This window comes from Triturus cristatus, chromosome 6 (assembly GCF_964204655.1).
Source record: "Triturus cristatus chromosome 6, aTriCri1.1, whole genome shotgun sequence".
Lineage (NCBI taxonomy): Eukaryota > Metazoa > Chordata > Amphibia > Caudata > Salamandridae > Triturus > Triturus cristatus.
In genome coordinates, this window is record NC_140589.1 from 339,985,346 (window position 1) to 340,009,170 (window position 23,825).

At 46.8% G+C, this 23,825-nt stretch overlaps 1 protein-coding gene across 1 annotated transcript in view; it reads right to left on the bottom strand.

Moving 5' to 3' along the window:
- Positions 1-23,825, bottom strand: part of TAF1B (TATA-box binding protein associated factor, RNA polymerase I subunit B) — a 1,023,302-nt gene that overhangs the window by 229,805 nt on the left and 769,672 nt on the right. Inside the window, exon 11 of the mRNA XM_085610722.1 lies at positions 4,870-4,916. Within this exon, the coding sequence (XP_085466848.1) occupies positions 4,870-4,916 (47 nt within the window). The remainder of the gene's footprint in view (positions 1-4,869; positions 4,917-23,825) is intronic.

The following is a 23,825-nucleotide window of genomic DNA, read 5'->3' on the forward strand; positions in this document are numbered from 1 at the left end:
GCAGCGAATGCGCACTGCCGCTAAGCTTGGCCTGAAAAAAAAAAAGCCTCCTGGGTCATTAAATCCATGACCCCAGGGGCTTACCATATTTTCTTAAGTAACTCCTGGCTGGTGCTCTATGCTCTACAGCTGGAGTACCAAGCCCCCTGGTAGTTGGTTCAATGACAACACTTTGTAGCTTGACAACTTAAGAAACAGAAAAAGGCTGAAAGATAAGTTCATTATTTTTGTTCATATGTTTTTAGGACAATCACTTTTATTAACAAACTCCCCCTCAGCATCAGACAAACCCCCAACACTGCAAGCATTCAGGAAGATCCTTAAGATCTGGCTCTTCGGATGAGGAGCTACTCGAACCCAACCCCTTCCCCCACAGCGCCTTGAGACTCTCACGGGTGAGTGGTGTGCTTCACAAATCCCCGATTGATTGATTAAACATTGTACAGTGCAAGTTAATAAAATTTACATTTGATTATAATTATTGTTGATCTTTTGACAATAGGTATGTTTTATATATGTTGATATGCTGACCCTTTCATAAAGCCAATAGGCCCACTTCTTATATTTTGGTGTTGTGGTCTGTTGACAAAATCAAGGTCAGTACATATAAGGGGTTTGGGCGTCAGGTCCTGTGCCCAACCCAACCCCAGCCGGTGGGGGGGATTTAGGCACCAGTCAGGGATTTTCTGCCTACAAGGGTTTGGATGCAGAGCATGACCACAGCCCAGGCCTTGTGGCAAACCCCATGCCGAGCATGGACGACCGCAGTTGGTTGGCAACAGGGCTTGGCCGTAGGCAGCATGGGGTTGTTGTTACAGATGGCAAAGAAATATTACTTTTACATGCATAAGACACACAGAGAAAATAAACGTATCAATGAGCCTAAATGCCTGGCGGCAATGCTTGCCGAATTATTGCAACACCCTGATGCCCTTCCCCCGTGAGCTGTGGGTCAGTAGCGTGGGGGAGAGGATAAGTTGTTTGAATGTGGGACAGTGTCTGGAGAGGTCCGATTTGGTTTATGGTATTGTGGAGCCTTACACTTGAATAGATTTTTGCATTGTGTCAATTTCTTAGTACAATATGTAATGCACAGGAGTGTTCTAATAGAGCCTATATGTGTGGGAGAGTTTCTTTTTTGTATTTCATAATGTCGATTTCCTATGATAAACTTGTCCTGTTTTTTTAAATGGCAATAAAAACTTATACCAAAAAATATTTATTTTCTTTATAAAAAAACCCCAAAAAACTAGAAATTCACTGGAAAAAAAAGAAAGCGATTATAATTAGGTGTGGTAATAATATCTTAATTTGTTAAAAAAATAATCTTAGGGATTCACTGAAAAAAACAAAGGTTAAAGGGAAATTATAGTTAGGGGACAATGCCAGTTTAAACATGCTGTTTTAAATTAACGTAACCACTAAATTCAGTTATAATTATCTCAAGTAACTTGTGTCCTGAAGGAACTATAACTCGTGCCCTTGTCATGCACTGCTAATACACTACATATTAGATGACTCATGAAATGTTCTATGACATCATAGATAACAGCACTAGAACATCTGAAATGCCATAATTAATGACAACACTGTGCATGGCGGGCGTGTGTAATAGTTACAAGTTATAGTTACTTGAGATAACTATAACTGATGAATTTCAGTGGTTTTGTTAGTTTAAACACTAGGGGCCCCATTAGTATGGCGGGCGGACTTTGTCCGCCCGCCATACCCTTGGGAAACGGGACTGCCCGCTGAGGGTGCTGCGGTCCCGCACTCCCGATTAGCTTGCACCCACCAGTGGCGCATCTGCAACATTGCGGCGGGCGGTGCAGACAGCACCGCCCACCGCAATGCCACAAAGGCAGGTAGTGCGTTTCCATGCACGACATGACAGGCGCCGCGCGGTGCCTGCCACGTTGTTCATTGAAAGGTGCACCCCCCACCTCCCAGAATCCCTGGGGGCCCGCTACGGGCCCCCAATGGCAAAAACCGCCTGCCTTTCGGCAACACCCCGCCTGCATAGTAATATGGATGGCGGTGTCTACCAGACACCGCCACCATATAAACTGCTTTTCCGCCCGGTAGGCAATCGGGCGGATTGCCTACCGGCGGAAAACCGGCGGACGGTCTTCCCGTCTGCCGAGGTCCCCCCCGCCATGGTAATGTGGCGGGGGGAAATATGCAGCGGGTGGAGGTTTTTGGCAGGCGGATCGCCACTGCCAGACGGGCAGTGGCGATCCGCCCGTTATACTAATGGACCTCTATGTTTTAACTGACATTTTCACCCAACTATAACGTCCCTTTGGTTTTGTTTCAGTGAAAAAATGTGTCACCATGCATGTGTTGGTGTGTATTTGTTTGGTGAGTAACCACCCCAAACGCCCATTTTATTTCCTACGATAAAACATACAATAAAAAGAGATAAGACATACATCCAATACATAATACATACAGTGAGGTAAAGGAAATAATGCGGGATTGGGGATCTCATAAAAAAACACCAACTCCATTATTTGTTATCCACTAAGTCTTTTAAAATCCCCCAGATCGTAGTTAAAAATCACCTGATTGCACACGTAACATTGCACACCTCATGTTCACCAACAAGCCAAGAGCTTGATCATGACTTGTAATTCCATGTTTGATCAAAATTGGTTTTTAAAAATGCTTTCTGCACATCTAAAAACCATAAAAAATCCAATAAAATGTGTCCCATTACATTTTGTCTTCATCCCACGAGTGACAATACCCTGTTCATCTCTCGCTGCTGATGTTATCCTCTTATCTGCATAGTATGGATTTATCCGGACCCTGAATTTTAATACTGCATCCCTGAGCTTAGGGTTAGGCAAGGCCTAAATTTATGGGAATCTGTTGTCATTGCTGCATCTTTTAACAAAAATGAAGTGGAGGGTTCCCCCTCAAATACCAAAGGTCTTAGTCTCTAGCACAGTTATATGTGAGCATGAGTAGCTCTAGTTTGGGGATCTGCAGCCCATGCTTCCACTGATCCAGCTTTATTGTCAACCTTTTACAGATTTCCTTTAGAGCATGTCTCACTTGCATAGCCCATTTCAACTCGCTGTTCTCTACCTTATCTTTATAGAGATGTGATATTTTGCCTCCCCTTGATAATCTCTGCCAGAATCTCAGTGGGAATACAAATCCCTAATAACTCCAAACCGTAACCTGGATCTCCACCCTTATGGCTTGACACACAGATGAGAGTGGTAATGTGAGGAGTCTTTCCACACATTTACCCTCTTCATAGTTGCAATACAGAGTGCCCCCCTAAGGTTAGTACTTACATCCCCTACTGGAATTGAGAGCAGACCACTGCACTGTCGGCAGCCAATATGGAACATAGGGAGGGCCCATCATACTTCCAACTTAATTGTTTAAACCCCATACCGAGGTCAATGCAGTAGTTTTTAGTGATTCAATATTATCTCTCCAATTTAACTTTGTATCAAACCGCATACCCAAATATTTATATTTTTCAACCACATTTACTTTGTTCCCTCCCAGGTATCAATTAAACCCTCTCTTTCCTTTTCCTAACACCATTACCATAGTCTGATCTAAATTAACAATGATCCTTTTACTTGAAAAATAATACTGGAAGACGTCCAATTTCTTTTGTAGCCTTACTGTCATGTCCATTATCAGCAAATCATCAGCATTTTATTTCCTCTTTATGTTGTTTTGGAGGGGTAACTGCCTCCAAGCCCCCTTCGTTTGCATTTTCTGTTATGGAGGTAAGCCCCCAAAAGTCCCCTATTTTTTTAAACTCCTAAACTCCCTTTACCTTCCCCTGAACTCTAAAAATCCCTTACCTTCCTTTACCTCTACTTGCGTGTACCATAGACACGCCTTACCTCCTTTTTCCTCTATCCACCCTGAACCCTAAAATCCCCTTACCTCTCTGTACCAGTACTTGTCCCAGAACCTTAAAAACCCATATATCTCTTTACCACTATCCACCCCAAACCTTAATAAAAACTACTTGCATTCCTTTACCACTAGCCTCCCTTCCCCTTACCCATCCCTTAATTCCCCCTTTTCTATGATATAATTAAGGCACCAAAAAAGTACCTGTGTGGTAAAGTACCACAAGATAAGGTTCTACAAAGGGGTCTGTGTGGTACTTACCTGAATGGTACTCATCTGGGTGGTAACGTCCTGCAGGGTAAAGAATGCAATGTAAACACTGCATACCACCAGAAGAATCAAGGGCTTTTTCCATTCTGTGTCTATAGGAAAATGTAATAGTATGTACTGGCCAAAATTCCTATGAGCCAGCAATTTCACAAATCGGTGACAGAATTAAACACTGCCAAAATATTAAATATGATTTTAAAACCTTCAAATTCTCTGCAGTGTTAAAAATAATCAGATCAGACCTGAAAACATACTTCGAAACCCAGCCCCTTTAATCCAAGCACACTAACCTGGAAAGAACACAAAAAAGCAACAACGTTTTAGTGTTATAAAATGCAAGCAAACTAATTGTAGAACAGGTTTTCTTGTTGCCGCCTTGTACAACCAAGTGACATTGTGTTGGCACCTTCAGACAGAAGTAAAAGAAAAAGTAACACATTCTCTCTCTCATTTGTTTTAATTGCATTCTAGTTTGTGAATGTACAGGTGCTAATCAGCGTTTATTTGTTTACACTGATAAGGGCTACTTTCCTTTCAGTTGGGGTTGCAGTTAATATAGGTTTAAATCTGAAACAGGAAAGACTATCTATTGTTAAACCTCAATCGGTCTTACTAGATGAGCATGGTGATCGCTTTAGGCTACAGTGTCTAACCTACCCATGTTTGTACTAGGAAAATACCACAGATGACATTCAAATAGTTACATACCATCTTTATTCTCTTGATTCCTTTCGGCAGCAAATTTTGATAACAACCTGCAAAAAATGTTATAAGCAGGTTTTTTTTTAGTACAGTGTGAAGGTGAGAAACGTTGAGAAAATATTCCACAGTGGACAGTGTTGACACAGACACATTAATTAAGTTAATTTGATTTTTAAAAGTCAAATGGAAACATTATGTAATTAGATGCATTCATTTAATATACTATAAACTTTGGCAAAGTTGGATCTGTTTGCAAGTAACAGCAATGAATGTCCCTTATACAAATTCTGGTATGGTGGCTCTCGCAGTTTCTATGAAGCATCCACACTTGGCCTCCCACAACCCAATCTGTGATTTAAAATGAAGGCACCCTAGTGTTACAGTGGCACAGGCCAAACACCTGGGAATAGGGGATGAAACGTCTGCAGCCCATTTCAGCATGCATAGGCCAGGAATATAAAACCCAGAGGAGGCACAGTTCTCTGACGAAAGACTACAAGAAAGTAACCCACTGGTGAAATATATCTTACCTACTGCTGCAATGTGGAGTTGCTGAAAGAAACCCACGTTTTTTGTGCAGCAATCCCAATGCACTGGATGCACCCACCAATTATATAACTGCACAAAGACTAGAACTGATTTATGTCCCCTGGTAGCTGAGCAGAGAAAACAATATGAGCCAAAACCAAAGGGGCTGCATAGGAGAATATTTAGGGCCTCATTACTCTGGTGTCGGTACGACCACCGCCACACTGCAGAGAGGAAACAAAGGGGGCACTGACAGGGCCCCCTTGCGCCTCTGGGGGTGCATGTGGGAGGGGGGCACATGTAGTGCCCCCTAGATTTGCACCCCTAGTTCCTGCACCTGCACCTTCTTGCACGGTGTGGCATACATGCATGCCACACTGTGCAGGAATGGGCAGACGGTGCTCTGAGAGCGGCGGTCTGCATGTTAGGCTCTTCTATTTACCTACCAGACCACTGCTGTCAGACCGCCGCAGGACCACCCACAAGACCAGGAATAAATTAGTTATATTTGGGGTTCATGCCTTCATTAAGGCCTATACACTGCACCAACCTTCCTCCCTCATTGATCTGAACACTATGCCATTTCCCAACGATACCCTGCCTGACTCATAACCCTAGCCACCTATTGTGCATGACTCCTTAGGCGATTACTTACTGCATCCCACTCCTGCACCACTTCTTTAGCACATACACATACTTCACACTTAACACCAATCCTGCTCCGCTGTAATCAGACGTTGAAGCACAACCGGTTGGCATTCGGCTACCCGGTTGGGTACCCAATGATGATGCATGCCACCAACTAGGTTGGTGGGTGAGGGTTCTTTTTACAAACCTACCGGGTTTCTGGCACTCAAAAAGAGAAACCGAGTCGTCTTGACCAGTGTGTTTGTCCACTTTGTTTATCAATATCACCCTGGGGACAGGGACGCACCACAGAAGCGATCCTCGCTCTCTCCTTTTGTTTATAGGTAATACATGACAGTCATATTGTCTATCTTGATCAGGACTGTCTTGTGTTGTGTACCATGCAGAAGACGGCCTTCAGACTGCTAATAACTCCAGACACTATGGGCCATATGTAGGTAGCCCAATACCGGTCGGTAACGGCCGATTTTCGGTAAATATACCGTTACCGACCGGTATTTAGGCTTTTGAGATGTAGGGGGATCATTTCTGTATTTGGTAATTTACCGAATCGGTGAAATTACCGAATCGGTAATTTTACCGATTCGGTAAATACCGAATACAGAAATGAGATGTAGGGGGAGTGTGTGGTGGGTGTGGGGATTCGTTATTTACCACCAACTGAAAGTTGGTGGTAAATGACGAATGTCTCTGTTAATGCATTATTTGGCCCTTAGATGTGTGCAATGTGGCAGACACACATGCCCTCAGGGCATGTATGTGTGCCACATGTGCACACATGCAGGAATCAGGGGTGCAACAGGGTGTCAATGTGACACCCTGCCACCCTTGATTGAGCTTCCCCCATTACCGATTCGGTATTTACCGATTCGGTAATGGTAACTGGCTTCCCATTGATTCCTATGGGCCTCCTGGCCCATAGGAATCAATGAGATACAGGTTACCATTACCGAATCGGTAAATACCGATTCTAAAATACCGACACTTACCGAATCGGTATTTTTTTACCTACATTACATTTACCGATTCATAAATACCGAATCGGTAAAATTCGGTATTTAAGAATCGGTAAATGTAATTTACCTACATAAGGCCCCATATGTAGGAAGCCTAATACCGGTCGGTAACGGCCGATTTTCGGTAAATATACCGTTACCGACCGGTATTTAGGCTTTTGCTATGTAGGGGGATCATTTCATGAATCGGTAAAATTACCGAATCGGTAAAATTACCGAATCGGTAATTTTACCGAATCGGTAATTTTACCGAATCGGTAATTTTACCGATTCGGTAAATACCGAATCATGAAATGAGATGTAGGGGGAGTGTGTCGTGGGTGTGGGGATTCGTTATTTACCACCAACTAAAAGTTGGTGGTAAATGACGAATAGGTGTAAAAAAGCCTTTTTGTGCACTTTGCAGTGTGCAATGTGGCAGACAGGCCCATAGGAATGAATGGAAAGCCAGTTGCCATTACTGAATCGGTAAATACCGATTCTAAAATACCGACACTTACCGATTCTGTATTTTTCTACCTACATTACATTTACCGATTCATAAATACCGAATCGGTAAAATTCGGTATTTAAGAATCGGTAAATGTAATTTACCTACATATGGCCCTTTATGTGTAAGGTTTGTTGAAGAGGTGTCCACCAACCCTGAACAGTGATGTTCTGTAGATGTGCCCCCAGCCTGTGAGAGAGGCATCTGCGGTGATGGTCACCTGGGAGACCGGGTCTAGAAAAGGCCTATCTTGCAACAGATTGTTGCTGTTCAACCACTGCAGAAAGAGCAATGGGTGCTGTCCCAAATCAACACTAGACCTTCCCTTGGACCCTCCGATCGTTTCCACTATGCTGCCACGCACTCTTGGAGCAGGCACCTGCGTAAGCTGAAGCAGGGGATGACGGTGATACAGGACCATCTCTCCTGTACTAACTTTCATCCCATCTCTCTACTGAATTGCAATATGAAGATTTGACCAAAGGTTTTGGCGATTAGATTGGCCTGCATCATCAGACAACTGATCCATGAGAAACAAGTCGGCTTTGTTCCATCCTGCTTCTCCCGCAACCATCTACAAACTCTTTCACACTAATTATGGTCTAATAGGAGTGAAGTGGAAGATAAACTCTTGCTCTCTCTGGATGTGGAGAAGAACTTTGATGGTGTGTGGGCCTGATCTTCATCCGGATAGTCCACTGGCTTTATCATTACTCTACAACGGCGATCAGTTGTAACTCTATCCTCTCCAACCTGGATCTTACTACCCATGAGAAATGCTGGCTGGTGTCGGTGTTGACTGCTGCCAAAATATGTATACTTTGCAGATGGTCTACTCCCGTAGACCCCACTAAGGAAGATTGGCTCGAGTGCGTTACCATGACGGCTGCACACGAACGTCAGATATACCGGCTACATGATCAGGAACATATTTTTAATTATATTTGGGGTTCATGCCTTCATTAAGGCCTATACACTGCACCAACCTTCCTCCCTCATTGATCTGAACACTATGCCATTTCCCAACGATACCCTGCCTGACTCATGACCCTAGCCACCTATTGTGCATGACTCCTTAGGCGATTACTTACTGCATCCCACTCCTGCACCTGCTATCATTCGGATGCCCAATTTCCCTCTCTCCACCCTTTTCCTCTACCACCTATAAGATCCCGCAGGCCCCCATTTATTCTTGTCCGCACTATTTCTTACGTGTTGACCAGAGGGTCTTCGGGATGCTATATCCCTGCTGTACACCCCCATACTCTAGCTATACAAGCAACAAGATCTATTCCACAGCATGCACTGTGATCCGGCGTAAGGGACAGTTTGGGGAAACTAATACAGAGCCTGTTTATAGTTTATTTTTTTCTGTCCTTATGTTACTTTGTCTTTTTTTGAAATGCCAATAAAAATATTGAAACAGATTGTGAAAGAGACCTGAAGTGTGTGAGCTAAACGCTGTTGCTTGCTTATACTCTTTATCGGTCAGTCGTCGAGGTACAGGAAGACATGGACACTACTCCTCTGAAGAAAAGACGCTATCGCTGCAAAGCATTTGATGAAGACTCTGGGGGTGGAGGTTACACCGAGGGCAAGAACTCTGAATTGAAAGTGCTGCCCACTTAACATGAATCTGAGGTAAATGTGATGTACAAGGTGGATTGGGATATTGAAATAGACATCCTTCAATTCGAGGCCAGTCATGAATATGCCTTGCTGCAATAGTGGAATGACATCCTGGAGCGTGATCATGAGGGAATGCTCTGACAGCATGTACTTGTTGAGGGGCCAGAGATATAGTATGGACCTGAGGAACCTGTCCTTCTTAGGGATTAGAAAGTACAGGGAGTACACACCTTTGCCATGTTGTTGAGGCACCACTAGCTTTATGGCTCCCTTGAGTAAAAGTGTGCCTACCTCCGCCAGGTGTTCTGGTGAAAGGGAAGGCTTGCAGTTGGTTGTTTGGTGGTGGTGCTGTGAGCTCCAGGCAGTAACTGTGCAACCCCGGCAGATGCCCCCCGACAGGTGTTGTGTGATCGGGGGAAGTTAGAGGAAGTCACTGCTTCGTGAGGGCATCTACTGTAGCTGCCCCACCTCTACTCCTGGCTCTGGAATTGTTTCCCGTAGGGGCCCCCTTGAATAGCAGACACAGGCTTGTGGTTGGTGCTGCTGCTTTTGGTAGGAGGGGAGAGCCTCAGGGGAGGGGGTTTTAGCACAGTAACGGAACTGTGAGCGCCGTAAAGTCTCACTGGGCGATGGAGATTGGAGAGCCCCCACTGCTTTGGCTGTGTTCTTCTTGATCTTTTCAAGTATCTGATCAACTTAAAGCCGGAAAAGGTGATCCCCATCAATGACCATGTTGATCAGATGCTACTGGACTTCTGTCTTGAAGCCAGAGACATGGAACCAAGCATGCCTGCGACTCAAGACACTGGAAGTTATGACTCTGGTGGCAGTGGCAGCCGCGTCGAGAGCACACCTGATGGTAGTGGTGGAAACTGCTTGCTCTTCAGCAAAAATCTCCTGTTCTTTCTATTGGTCGGGGAGATGCTGGATTAGGTCTCCCATTTCATCCCATTGGGCAATGTCATACCTAGACAACAACCCCACAGAGTTGGCAATAATCCAATGAGTTGCCGATTGTGACACAACCCTTTACCCCCGCTGTGTCGATCTTCTGTCGTGTAGGTCCCACTAATCCATAGGACCTTCACGTTTGTTTAGACAATAAACTTTGGCTGAGGTGTCTAGACTGATTCCAGGCACCCTCGCAGGATATGTTGGCTTGGAGACTAGCTAGCTCATAGTGCCTCCACTAGCCACCCTAACCTTACCAGAGAGCGAATGATTTCTGGCTACCACTGAACATGACAAACTTGACCCCTCAGTGATTGTGAAAACAGATCTGAATCTTTCATTCAGTTACTCGTGCTTACTAGTGCTCGGAGATATATACAGAATACACAGTGGGACGTTTTCAATATATTCATTGAACCAACGTTATTCTTGTACAGAATACATGTGTTGCGATAATCAGTAGACAGTATCAGATGAAAGTGATTACGAGCACCAAAAGAGTTAATAGTGGGTACAGCTCTACCATGGTGCTAAAACAGTGTATGTACGCAGGCATATAAACAAGGCAGTAATCAGGCGTACTCCTACTATGCAAACCCTACTCTGAGTGTACCTAGAGTGTATGTAAGTGTAGAGCCAAGAGTCTCCCTAAGAAACATGAGGACAGGGTCACCAGTCCGTTGCCCTCAAGACCTGCTCTTCCTCCACTGCCTACTCCTCCTCCTCTTCCTCTTCCTCTACCATCACCACCACCTCCACCTCCACCTTCCCAGTTTTGTAAAATGGCACTAAAGCATGATGCTGACCATAATTGTAAACCACTTCTTTCCTTCCTGGCATAGGAAAACAGAAAGTCAAAGTTTATTCTGTTGCATGATTCCTCAAATCATTGCAAACATTAAAAAACTTTAAAACACTAAATGCTAAAAACAAAAAATATACTAACGGTGGATGTCCTAACGAATTAGCCTTCTTCTATCAAAGGATAATATAACATAGCATAGAAGTTAAAAGAAATTGCTCAAAAACAACCATTCATACTAGCAACACACAAAGGCCATATGAAGCTGAGATATCAACAAATCAAAGCAAACAATACAACAAAAATTAAAGCACAAAATGCAAGAACCGGCACATACACATAAGAAAAATCTCGATCGCTAAGATGACTTCCATCAAAGAAGAGTGGAGCACTTCCTGGTCCCTTGCACTTGAAATTAGATCCACAAATGGACCTACTGCGGCATTGTGAGGTCGCCTTTATTCTGCCGGGCCACGGTTGATATTGTCCAACCTACAAGCATGCTACAAGAATGAGGCCAGCATACAAATGTATTTTGCGTAATCACTGTCCTTATGATGACCTGATGTATTACAGGATGAAACAACATCGACATGAACCAGTGGATTTACAGACTCTGGCACTTAATATCTTCTATAAAACTGTCTCCTCCAGTATTCATTTTTTGTTCCCTTTGAAATTAATGCTTTCTCCCTGTTATTTTCACTCTTTCATGTGCCTAACATGCGCCATTCACATTTTTGGTAAACGAGCACTGTGTCCACTTGTTAGAACTGGGGGTCTCTAGTTGGCAGAGGTAGGTACCTTTGACCAAATAGGGACCCTTGCTTCCAAGTCAGGGAAAGGGGATTACACTACTGGATAACCCCTGCTTACCCCCTTGGTAGCTTGGCACGAGCAGACAGGCTTATCTCAGAGGCAGTGTGTTAAGCATTTGTGAACACATTCAGTAATACAGGGAAAACACTACATATGGACATCACACAGGTTTTATAAAAAATAAGTATTCTTTATATAGACTTAACACAAGACCACAAACCACAAAAATCTACAATACTGTACTCAAAATTGACTTAAAGATGGTAGAATTAGCTTAGTTCAAGTTGTTGGTAAATGCGACAGTTCTCACAAAAGTACCTGGATGCGTAACACAAAATAAACAAAAGGCTCGCAGCGTTGGAGATGCGTCGGTTCCTTGCTTCACAGGAGACGATGCGTTGCGCCTCAATGCTTGCGCAGAGTAGGGGATGCGTCTTGATCCTTACCGGAGAGGAGGTAATGCGTAGATTCTCGTGCTGCAGCCGTTTTACGATGCGGCAAGATGGCGTCTTGATGCGATGCGACAATCCGGTGCAATGCGATAAGATGGCGCCCTTGATGCGACGACGTTAAGACGATGCGGCACGCCCAGGCAGCCTTGCGGCGACTCTGTACTTTGGAGCCGCGACAGGCCCTGCAACATGCTTCTCTGATGATGCGATGGTGACCCTCACGGTTGTGACGTTCTTCTCTGGTGATGCGACAGCAGACAGCTGCGACAAAGGCACGCTTCTGGGAAATGCGGCGGCGGCAGGTTTCTCCGGCGATGCGATGACTACAGCTGCGGTGGCAACACACTTCTTCTCGTTGCGTCGCGCTTCCAGCTCCCAGCGACAAGCAGGCTTCTGCAGATAGAATTCCCAGCAAGGAAATTCAGAGGGGAGCTGGTGGTGAAGTCTGTTGTCCCTGAGACTTCAGCAGGAGGCAAGCACAAGTTCAAGCCCTTGGAGAAATATTCTGCAAGATGATGAAGTACACACAAAGTTCCTTCTCCTCTCCTTGGCGCTGACGACACCTCTGTAGGCCAACCCAGCAACACAGCACACTGGCAGGGGGGCAGTTCACTCCTACAGCTTCCTTTGGTTCTTCTCCTTGGCAGAGGTTTCTTCTTGTTGTTCCAGAAGTGATCTAAAGTCTTCGGGTCTGGGTCCCCATATTTATACTACTTTTCTCTTTGTTCTCTGAAGGCAGAGAGGCCTTTGCCTAGTCCAAACCAGTTCTGGTCAGTCCTGGAGCACTTTGTTTACATGACTCCTTCTTTCATTTCAGAGTACAGGGCAGCGACATCAGACACACCACAGGAGGTGAAGCCAGCATTGTGGAGGGGAGGCACAGCCCTATTCAGGTCTCAATCAATCAATCACTGCATTTGTAAAGCGCACTACATACCCGAGAGGGTCTCAAGGCGCTGGGGAGGGGGGGCCGCTACTGATCGAAGAGACAGGTCTTGAGGAGTCTTCTGAAGGCCAGCAGGTCCTGGGTCTGTCGTAGGATGGTGGGGTGAGTGTTCCAGGTCTTGGCAGCGAGGTAGGAGAAGGATCTGCCGCCGGCGGTGGTTTTCCGGATGCGGGGGACTGTGGCGAGGGCGAGGTTGGCTGAGCGGAGGCTTTGGGTGGGGGTGTGGAAGCTGAGTCTGTTGTTGAGGTAAGTGGGTCCGGTGTTGTGTAGTGCTTTGTGTGCGTGGATGAGGAGTTTGAAGGTGATCCTTTTGTTGACGGGGAGCCAGTGCAGGCCTCTCAGGTGGGGTGTGATGTGGCTGCGGCGGGGGACGTCGAGGATGAGTCGGGCCGAGGCGTTCTGGATACGTTGGAGTCGTCTCAGGAGCTTGTTTGTTGTTCCTGAGTAGAGGGCGTTCCCGTAGTCGAGTCTGTTGGTGATGAGGGCCTGGGTGACGGTTTTTCTCGTGTCGAGGGGCATCCATTTGAAGATCCTGTGGAGCATACGGAGGGTGTTGAAGCAGGACGCGGAGACGGCGTTGAGATGCTTGGTCATGGAGAGAGTGGAGTCGAGGATGACCCCCAGGTTGCGTGAGTGGTCCGTGGGTTCCGGGGCTGTGCCTAGCGATGTGGACCACCAAGAGTCGTCCCAGGCTGATGGGGTGGGTCCGAGAATGAGGACCTCCGTCTTGTCTGAGTTCAGCTTCAGTCTGCTGTCCTTCATCCAGTCGGCTACGGCCTTCATTCCTCTGTGGAGGTTGGCTTTGGCGGTGTGGGGGTCTTCAGTGAGGGATATGATCAGCTGGGTGTCGTTGGCGTAGGAGATGATGTTGAGGTTATGTTGTCGTGCGACGTGGGCGAGAGGTGCCATGTAGATATTAAACAGCGTCGGGCTGAGGGAGGATCCCTGTGGGACGCCGCAGATGATCTCGGTGGTTTTGGAGCGGAAGGGTGGGAGGCGGACGCTCTGGGTTCTGCCGGAGAGGAAGGATGTGGTCCAGGCCAGGGTCTTCTCTTGGATACCGGCGTCATGGAGGCGTGCTGATAGGGTGCGGTGGGTGCAACTTCTGATAGGGTGCAACTCCTCCCACCCATCTGCATGCAGATCTTCCTATTCAGCCCTGTGCTGACACCCTCTCACCTGGAATCCCTAGCCCCTGTCACTCACAGAACCAGACACACAATACACAACCTAGCAGAGGCAGGTTTGGACAGTTAAGAAAGAAAATACCTACTTTCTTCTTAAAGTGGTATTTTCAAACACAGAATGTTAAAACCAACTTCACTAAAAGATGTATTTTATCATTCTGAGTTCAGGCATACTAAACTTGAATTTCTACTATGTTCCCTGAGTCAGTTAGGATTATAAGATGTAATAATCAAACTGCCCATTCTGGCCTATGGGGAACAGGTAGCCTTGCAATAGTGAAAAACGAAAATGGCTGTAATTCACTATTAGGACATGCCACACACATCAGGGCATGTCCTACCTTATACTTACAATGCACCCTGCCCTTGGGCCTACCATAGGGGTGTCTGCTATGAAGAAAAGGGAAGTTTTGGGGACTGGCAAGTGGGTGCACTTGGCCAGTCAACATGGCAGTACCAGACTGCACATAGGCTCTGCAATGGCAGGCCTGAGACACACTTTACAAGCTACTTCTGTGGGTACAACAGCACAACAAGTGCTGCAAGCCCACCAGCAGCATTTGATTTACAAGCCCTGGGCACACATGGTGCACTCTACAAGGGTCTGACTGGTAAATCAAATAACTCAATCATGGAGTCACTAATCACTACATGAATTTACAATAGAGAGCATATGCACTTTAGCACTGATCAGCAGTGGTAAAGTGCCCAGAGTCATAAAACAGCCGACAACAGGTCAGAAAAAATATAGGAGAAAGGCAAAAAGTTCAGGGATGACCCAGCAAAAAGGGACAAGTCCAACACCACTTTGTACCGATTGCACATCAATAGAGTAACTTTATTACTGTCCCAAGTTATTCTTCTTCATACTGTGAATACAGAACGCGATAATCAATCCTTGGTGTTTTCTCTCTTTTTTTCTAATTAATTACTTTACTCTGTGCAAATAATTTCTTAATTATTACCTGTTGAGACACCGTTGTATGCCCCTACACTCGCCCAGGTCTGAACGAGATACTTGGGTTTTTCTCCTGATATTGTTAATTGTTGCATTTAAACAGAAGCATCTATAAACTTAATCTTGGGAGCAGTAGTCGGGCAGAGTCGAGCACACCTTGCTGCCACAATAGTGATAGGAACTGTGGCATTTATGAAGGGCATACTTTTTTAACGAGCTAGTGTCCACAGCGCAGTCGTTAGCTGTTGAATAAAGTTATCCAGTTCCATTAACTTGGTCACAGCATAGTGGTACAGCAGCGCACATGCGCACTAAGCTTGTTTTTCAGCACGCATACGCCATGCACTGCCTGACTGCAGGACCCAGGCATGTTAGAAGGGCACCTAGAGGTCCTTACACCGGTGCGCATTGGAAATACGTGCTAATCAAGGACTACAAATATGGCGGTCCTTCCCTCCTGTCGGTACCTCCGGCCGCAGCTTGTGTACCACGACGGGGTACTGACGGAGAGGTAAGTGTGGGGCTTTGTTGTACCAGTTTTGCCGCTGCCGCTCTCAGCTTAGTTAAGGAGCCATGGGGGCATTTTCTGTAAGCAAAAGCAGTCTGCTGCTTTTAAACTAGTTTCTGTCTGTACTTTTATTGACAGCAACCCATATTTGCTAGCGGCTCGCATCTTGCTTACCTTCTAGTAATCATGTTTTTGCCTAAACAGTTATCACACTTAAGTACGTAATGGTTAGTTACACACCATACGTTTCACCGCAAATCACCGCATAAAAATCCCAGTGTGGCTAATTACCAACAGCGACATGGGGTAGTATCCTTTTGAATGGATCTTGGGATATAAGATAACAGAGTAGTTCTACCAGAGTTCGGATACACTATGTTCCATTAAGGTGTTGAGGCTCACTTTCCACAGTTTGGGAATTGTAGCTCAGTGCACTCTTGTATTAGACTCAAACTAGTTCTTGGTTCTACGGTTCCCTCACACGGTTTGTCTGAAATTGTTTGTTTTTCACCAACACACTCGCTTATAGACCAGTGCCCACATTCAGAGCTTTATTGTGTGACACATGATCTTGTTTCTTACAGAGCAGGGCCCCCTTCCCTGAGCTGTTGCCAGGTAGAGGTGTGGCCACTTATCCAAGATCGTTGGGTAAGTGTTTTTCTTTAAATACGTTTGTGCACCTGCTTGATAGGATATATTGTTAATCCTTCTAGAGCAGCATGTACTATATTGTAAATGACAGATTGATGTTGAATTTGTTGCAATTTTTGTTTTGTCTCACTTTTAACGATAGTTCCAGTAATACTCATCAACAAAACATAGGATTACTGGTTCTGGATCATTTTACCTTTCACTTTGCACCAGCAGCTTCTTCAATTTCTTTCTGGTCCTGAAGAAAGGCTAGATACTTATATAGATCATCCAGGCTGAAAAAGGTTGACAGTTCCTGTTATCTAGCAGTTTAAATCCATACTGCTTATTGCACTACTTTTTAATCCTGCGAGCAAGTGAATAAAGAGTTTGTTTTTGCCCCCACTAGGTAGTTTTAATCTCACTATATCAACTCACTTATCTACTTCTTAACGCTGCATCCTCACTACACCAGAGACTCAGATATGGGATTTTATCATCCTTAATAGAGTTTTATCATCCGAAAAACATCCCAGAGCTCCTGCCTCACAGTGAGGGAGTTGTAGCCCTCAGTGGGATTAGGTTTTCCCACTAGGAGGAGAATCCTATATGATGAAGCATGCCACATATGGTGGGTGAGGGTATTCGTCCTAAAAGGGATCTTCCCCCTTTGGGGATTTTGTGAGACACCAATCCTTAATTTCTTAGACTGTCTTCGTGCAAGTATAGACCCGAGGAGTTCTTGTGTTATAATAGCAGTAGTCAGGCATCAATAGGGTTGTACAAAGACTAGGCCCAATCCCACTTTACCACCATCACCAATGGGTGTGTAGTTTGGCTAAAGGACTTATAATCACACCCCACATTGTCTCATCAGCCTCCAGTGTGCCATTAGGTGTATAGATAGTATGCTCGTGAAGCGCTACCCTGTGTAGTACTATCAGCCATTCCTGACCAGTCTGGGTAGTCCATTGACACAACCGGCAAAGAATACACAGACTGGCAACGGCCACGGCTGTGGCCAGCCAATGTTGTGCATTGAGGTCAACTTCAGAGATATCCATGCCGTTGTGAAAAAGTACCAGATGTGGTGACGGGACCAGCTTCAGAGAGATGTGAAGGCGTAGATTGGTCCACACGAAAGTTCAGTTGAGCTGAAGAGCACCACAGGACCATAGAATATGGTAAAGGTCACAGCAAGGTTCTCTACAGGACGACCACCGCTCGTGACAGCAAATGTGCCCTGTGCAATTTATACGGGGACCAATACAAATCATGCAGAAGCCTTGAAATAAAGGAACATGAGCTGTCAGTCTCCCAGTATACTGCCAAGTGCTCAATCAACAGGCGAGTATTCCCTTACTAAGAACGTCTGCCATTATAGCCTGGTCACCATCAGGGAGAGGTTAGAAAGTAAGGTTTTGATCCACTGGTCTAAAGCAGTTCCAGAGCCGTAGGTATTGGCAGATGAGGACACAGGAAGAACGACCTGTGAAGGCCCAGAGGAGCTTCTGAGGCAATGTGCCCTTTGTCTGTAATTCCAACAGTTAGTGGATGAACAGCCAAACTCGCCCCTCAGCACCTCGATGTATTTCATAGCACACTCTTGGGGCAGGTAATCAACCGTTCTCACCCCCTTCGTACGCCAAGACAGCCAATGAATTGGCTTGGCAGCTATGCAGAGTCTTGCATTATACCACAGTGGGACTCTGGAGTGGAGGGAAAGGGATACTCCAAAGAGTTTGTGCGCCGAGTTTTAGGTCAAAGGGGTTGTGTTGAGTATCGGGTTCTCCGTGATACGGCTGTGTGTGGTGGTATACCGGCAGCAGCGTGGTGGGGCATTCCAGGATATGGTGCTCAATGTGAACCCATGTGGAGCACCCTTGGGCTCTAGCTGATGGCAAGAAAGCCGTCATAAATGGAATGCCAGACTGTAGAAAGTCATATGTGGGACGTAAAGGCCTTCCAGCCGTTGTATACACCCAGTGTCGTGAGGGGCGAAGTCTAGGTCGGTGTCCACTCCAGTTACAGGAATGAACATCCGCCTTAAAGCCCAATAACACAGCAGGAGGTATCTGAAAAGGCAGCATCCTGAGCACATATTTATATGGGGGGAAACCGTTATCTTGATCATTTGTACCCTCCCTCCAAGTGAAAAGTTGAGGTGTGCCCACCTCAGATGGTTGCATTTAGATTTTTCCACCAAGGGCAGGATATTGTCTTCAACCGTACCTGCCAGTCCCCTGTTTATGCAAATACCCAGGTACTTAAGGCCCCTGGGGGCCCACCACATGTCATACACCTGTATACAAGCTCTTGTAGTCCCCCTCAAAATAGGGACAGCATTACACTTTACCCAAATTATACTGTAACTGGACAAGCGAGAGAACTGGTCAGTAATGGACATGGCCGCCAAGATCAATGCCACTACATGCAGCAAAAAGAGGAGGATATTATCAGTGTAAAGTATTGCCTTGATTTCAATGCCACCGGTCCAGACCATTTCCAGCACACGTTGGATAACAATGGAGAGCAGCTCAAGGGCCAGCACGAGAGGAGCAGGAACAGGGGGCAACCCTGTCGGGTGCCGCAACAGACCAGGAAGGAACATAACATTACAAACCTTGCTTATATAGTACGCACTCAGCCCCATCCTGGGCAATACCTGGAAAAAATAAGGTCATACCACTCAGTCAAATGCCTTCTCGGTGTCCAGGGAGAATGCCAGTGGGCTGTCAACATCATTCCTCATGTGCTGCAGCAGATGAGCTAGCGTCCTCAGGTGATTACGTGAACATCCACCAAGGACAAATCCCACTTGGGATTCAAGGATGATCTGCGAACTCACCTTACTCAGTCTAGTATTTTAGCCACAATTTTCAGGTCAACATTAATCAGTCAGATAGGACAGGAGCTGGCGCAGTCCAAAAGATCCTTGTCCTCCTTGAGAATGAGGACGATGGTGGCTTTATTAGAAATCATCACCAAGGAGTACACCACAGCAGCCTCCTGGCACGCCTTTGTCAAGAGAGGTATCAGCTGAGGCTTGCTGGTTTTATGAAATAACCCTGGAAAGCTGTCTTCTCTAGGCAATTTGCAGGTAGGCAATGCTGATAAGGCCATTACCACTACTTCTCTAAAATACCCCTCAAATTACGCCTGCCCCTCATCAATGAGAAGTGGGAGATGCAAGAGAGTAAGAAAGGAATCACTTGCTCCGGTGAGACCTGGAACGCAGAGTAGAGAGAAGGATGCAAAGTGGTCAGTGATGGCAAAGGGGTGTGGTTAGGACCGTGCCGGATGAATCCCAAAACACCTGTATGGACAGTTCGGGTTCACCCTGCCTCAGAAGGGCTGCCAAGAGGTGACCTGCCCTCTTGCCGTGGTTGTATGTTCACTACTACAACTTTACCAGTGCCTCTTCCGTAACTACCATAAAATATGTATTAAAATGGGGCATGGAAACATCCAGCTCACTCTGAAGCTCCAACGTGGGTGTCTGAAGGCATTTACAATGGAAATCATTGACCTCCTTTTCCAAACATTGGATGTCAGCCTGAGCTTAACATTTCCCCACCACACAATTTTGCATCAGGATACCCCACAAAGTCACCTTCACGGCGACCCATAGAGTCCTGCCTGTAATCACTCTGGACAGTTGGGCCAATTGAGTCCTGTCCAAGTTTGGGACATAGATGGATCCCAGAATCACTGACTTGCCCATCACAGGCACTTTTGCACAAGCCCATCTCCCTCTCCTCATCAGACCAGGTGTAGAGGACCCTACCAGGGAGTTTCTGCCCTATAATTATGGCCAACCCATTTTTCTTGGAGGAGGTGGGAGTCGGGTTAGGTCCCCATTCACGTTCACCCTCTTACTACATTTCACAGCGTGCCCACCCACTTCAGTTCACTTGGCTGGAGAGAGGTGCATTTCTTGAAGCAGTATGATAGCCGCATGCTTTGTGTTGAGATTAAGAACTTTTTTTGGTTTCACATAATATGACATACCAGTGACAAGGACTCTAAGGCGGAGAAGGGAAAGAGAAAGGGGGGATAGGGACAGAAGAAACAGGGAGTGGGAAAAAGAGAAAGAAACCATGAGGAATTTTAGGTAGTGAGCTAGCTTCCATGCCACCCAACAGCAAAAACTCGCACTCCCACCCAAGAGCGGCAGATCGATCCATAACCTCAAAACCCAAACACAGAAGCAAAAATGGGGGTTATTTGTTATCTTAACCATTTAATTGATTTGTGGGATGAGGTTGAGGTCTGAACCCAGAATGATTTCTAATTGTTGGGATGAGGTGGGAGGGGGAGCCCTGTTTGAACCGTCAGCTGAAGGTCCGAGGCCATATTTCCTGAAATAAAGGCTGCCTGTTCTTAAATGTACACTTGCCCCCACATTCCTGATCTCTTCAGTTCCCTTCTCATTTGGGAGGTAGGGTTGAGCTATTATGGTGAGGCAGGAAATTAGGTGAACGGATTAGCTATCAACTTTTGCAAGTGTGCTATAGTAAGGAGTTATGGTTAAGTGTTGAAAGATGACACTGTGGGTATGCCTTAAATGTTGACATTTGTATAATTTTTGGGGTGTCACTGCTGTCAAAATTTTAGTAAACCCAAGGGGTGTGGCCAGCAGCCGGCGAAGATGGTCGCAGGTTGAGCAAGCTGCGCGATCCGCCGGCCTAAAGCTCCATAAAATATCCGTCATCTTCCGTGCAGATCACGAGAGCTGAGTGCCACAACTGTCGGGGGGACACCTAGATCCCTGGGGGCCGAGACGTTGACTGGAGAGGTGGATTGTACCGGGCCGCAAGAAAGTGATCGCAGCGCCAGGGAGCACAAGATAGCGGCGCGGCCGGCGCCCAACATTTAATGAAGGGGCCTGCAGCCGGAAAGACTCATCCGGTGTGATGCCTGCGGAGTGGTGAGCGGGCTGCGGTGGACGACCGCACAAGCAAATCGGTGACGACGTGGAAGCTTGGGCCTGCAGTGCTTTAACGCAGGCTCGGCGGCCCACGATTGCGGAAGCACGAGTGCGGTCGAGCCAGCAGCCCGTAAATTTTGGCGGTGATCGGGCGTCCCGTGTGCATCGAGGGAGCCGCGAGTGGCGATGAGCGGTTCAGTCCTGGAGGAATTGGGCTCTGAGTGCGCCGGCAGAAGGGAGACTGACCTACCCCCTCGCCCCCCCCCCCCCCTTCCAAGCAGCAGTGAAGATCTCTCAGCCTGCGGCGCGAGGAGTGCTGGGTCCCCCGCTGGCAATCACACAGGCCCGGTGTGCAGGCCGCATGTGGTACGTGGCTCAACAGGGGATGGGTCCCTAGCCTGCAGGAGGAGAGTGGACCAGAGAGATGGTCCCAGGTGCTGGTAGGTGGACTCAGGGCCAAATTGAACCAGGCCTGGGCTGCGCCCTGGATACATCCTTGCAGCAGGGACTAAATGTCCCAGTGTTTCAGGCACAGGAGACTGGTCCCAATAGTGATGAGGAAAGTCAAGAGTTGAGCCGTAAGATCATTGCAGATACTGTCGAGGGACTGGATTCTGAGTCCCTGGTCCTGCCGCAGAACCAATAAAAAAGAGCCCGAGAAACACAGCAGGGGGCTGGATAGATACACCTGATAAGACTGTGTTGCTGAACCGGAAGCACTGTGCCGTATCCTTAGACTGCTGGGGCGAGTGGATTCGCTCCCTGGTCCTGGGACCTGGGGGCGGGGGTTGGCTCACTTGCGGCGCATTTAGAGACAGCAGTCGAAAGGCGGCAGCGACAACACCAACAGCAAAACGTGCTGGTGGAACCAGAGGGGCACAGTAATTCCCCGAAACTGCACTTTGTAGATACTGGAGTAAACTATCCCTGAAGGGGCAGTCACCAGTTAAAGTTTGAACCTGTAATTACCAGGCCCTTTGCCCTAAGCCGCTGGGGGAAAATGGTGCGACCCAAGATAAACGGGTGCTGGACAATCGGACCAGATCGATAAGTACACAGTGCAGGTGAACTGAGGGGAAAACGCTGCTGGGGCGGAAGCACCAGAGAGTGAAGAAGAACCATCCCTGAGAGACATCATGCAAGCCATTGGGGAGCTGAGGGGTACGCTAGAGCCGAAACTAGACTCTGTGACTGAGGAGGTGAATCTCCTTTGCGCCGACTTTCGGAAGCTGGCCGACAAGGTATCAACCGCAGAGGCGAGTGTGGGAAGTCTACAATCAAAAACGAAGCGCCTAGAAGACCAGGTGGCCGTGCTTACTAAAAACAAGGCTGGAATTCTGGCCAAGCTGGAGGTTAAGGAAGGCAGTGCAAGACGCAAGAAAATCCGCGTGGTGGGTGTCCTGGAGGGAATGGAAGTGCAGTCAGTTGACCTCTTTCTGGAGGAACTTATTTTAAATAAGCTAAAACCAAAAGGCCTATCTACGCTTTTTTCAGTGGAGCGCTCCCATCGCGCGCTGGGGCCACGTTCACGTCCTGGTGCTCCTCCCCGAACAATTATAGCACTCCTGCTGAACTACAGGGACAGATATGCTATCCTTCAAGTAGCACCGCAGATGGGGGACCTGCATCATGAAAATGCCTGTATCCGTTTCTTTCCAGACTTCATGCTGCAGGTGCAGCGCCAACAACACACCTTCAACGCAGTAAAAAGAGCCCTACGGGCGCAAAATGTGAAATATATTATGCTGTTCCCAGCAAAGCTAAAGATCCTGAACGGAGGAAAGACCCACTTTTTCACTACTCCAGAAGAACCAAATCACTGGTTAGAGGGCTGGCAGACGGTGAGTCGAAGGGAGAGCTCACCCCACGTGTCGGTCGCAACCAAACTTGATCCAGAACAGGGGCCGGCTTGTGAACCGGGTAGCAGTCATCAACGCTGGAGAACAGATAAGGGACTATTGTTGGAGATTTCGGCTCCTGATACACGCAAACTGTTTGAGGGACTTCCATTTTTCAGGGAGAGGATAAACAATAACAATGGTGCGGACCATGGAGAGTACAGTGTTGTGACTTGACCAATGTGGGAGGGGGGCTGGTGTGATGTGCAATGCCTCCTGGGGTCGTGGCGATCCCCCAAATTAATGTTTGTTAGAGAGAAGCTCTTGTTCTAGAAGTGAGGCAAGATTAGCTTAATTATGTCAAGATCCGATAAGAGCTGGGGCCGGCATGCACCCCTCACCTGCATGTTTGGGAGGTTCGCTACTGACCGAGCAGGGTTGCAGGGAGGGGGGAGTTGGGTGATTTGTTTGTATTGTTTATGTTTTTTTTTGTTTATATGTATGTTTTTGCTCAAGTTCAATATAATCAATGCATGATATGTGCCAGAGACGGGTGGCTTGGGAGGGTTATGCCCCTTGGGAACCCAGGCCGGAAAAATTATTGGATCAGGAGAGCGAGCTACATATCCG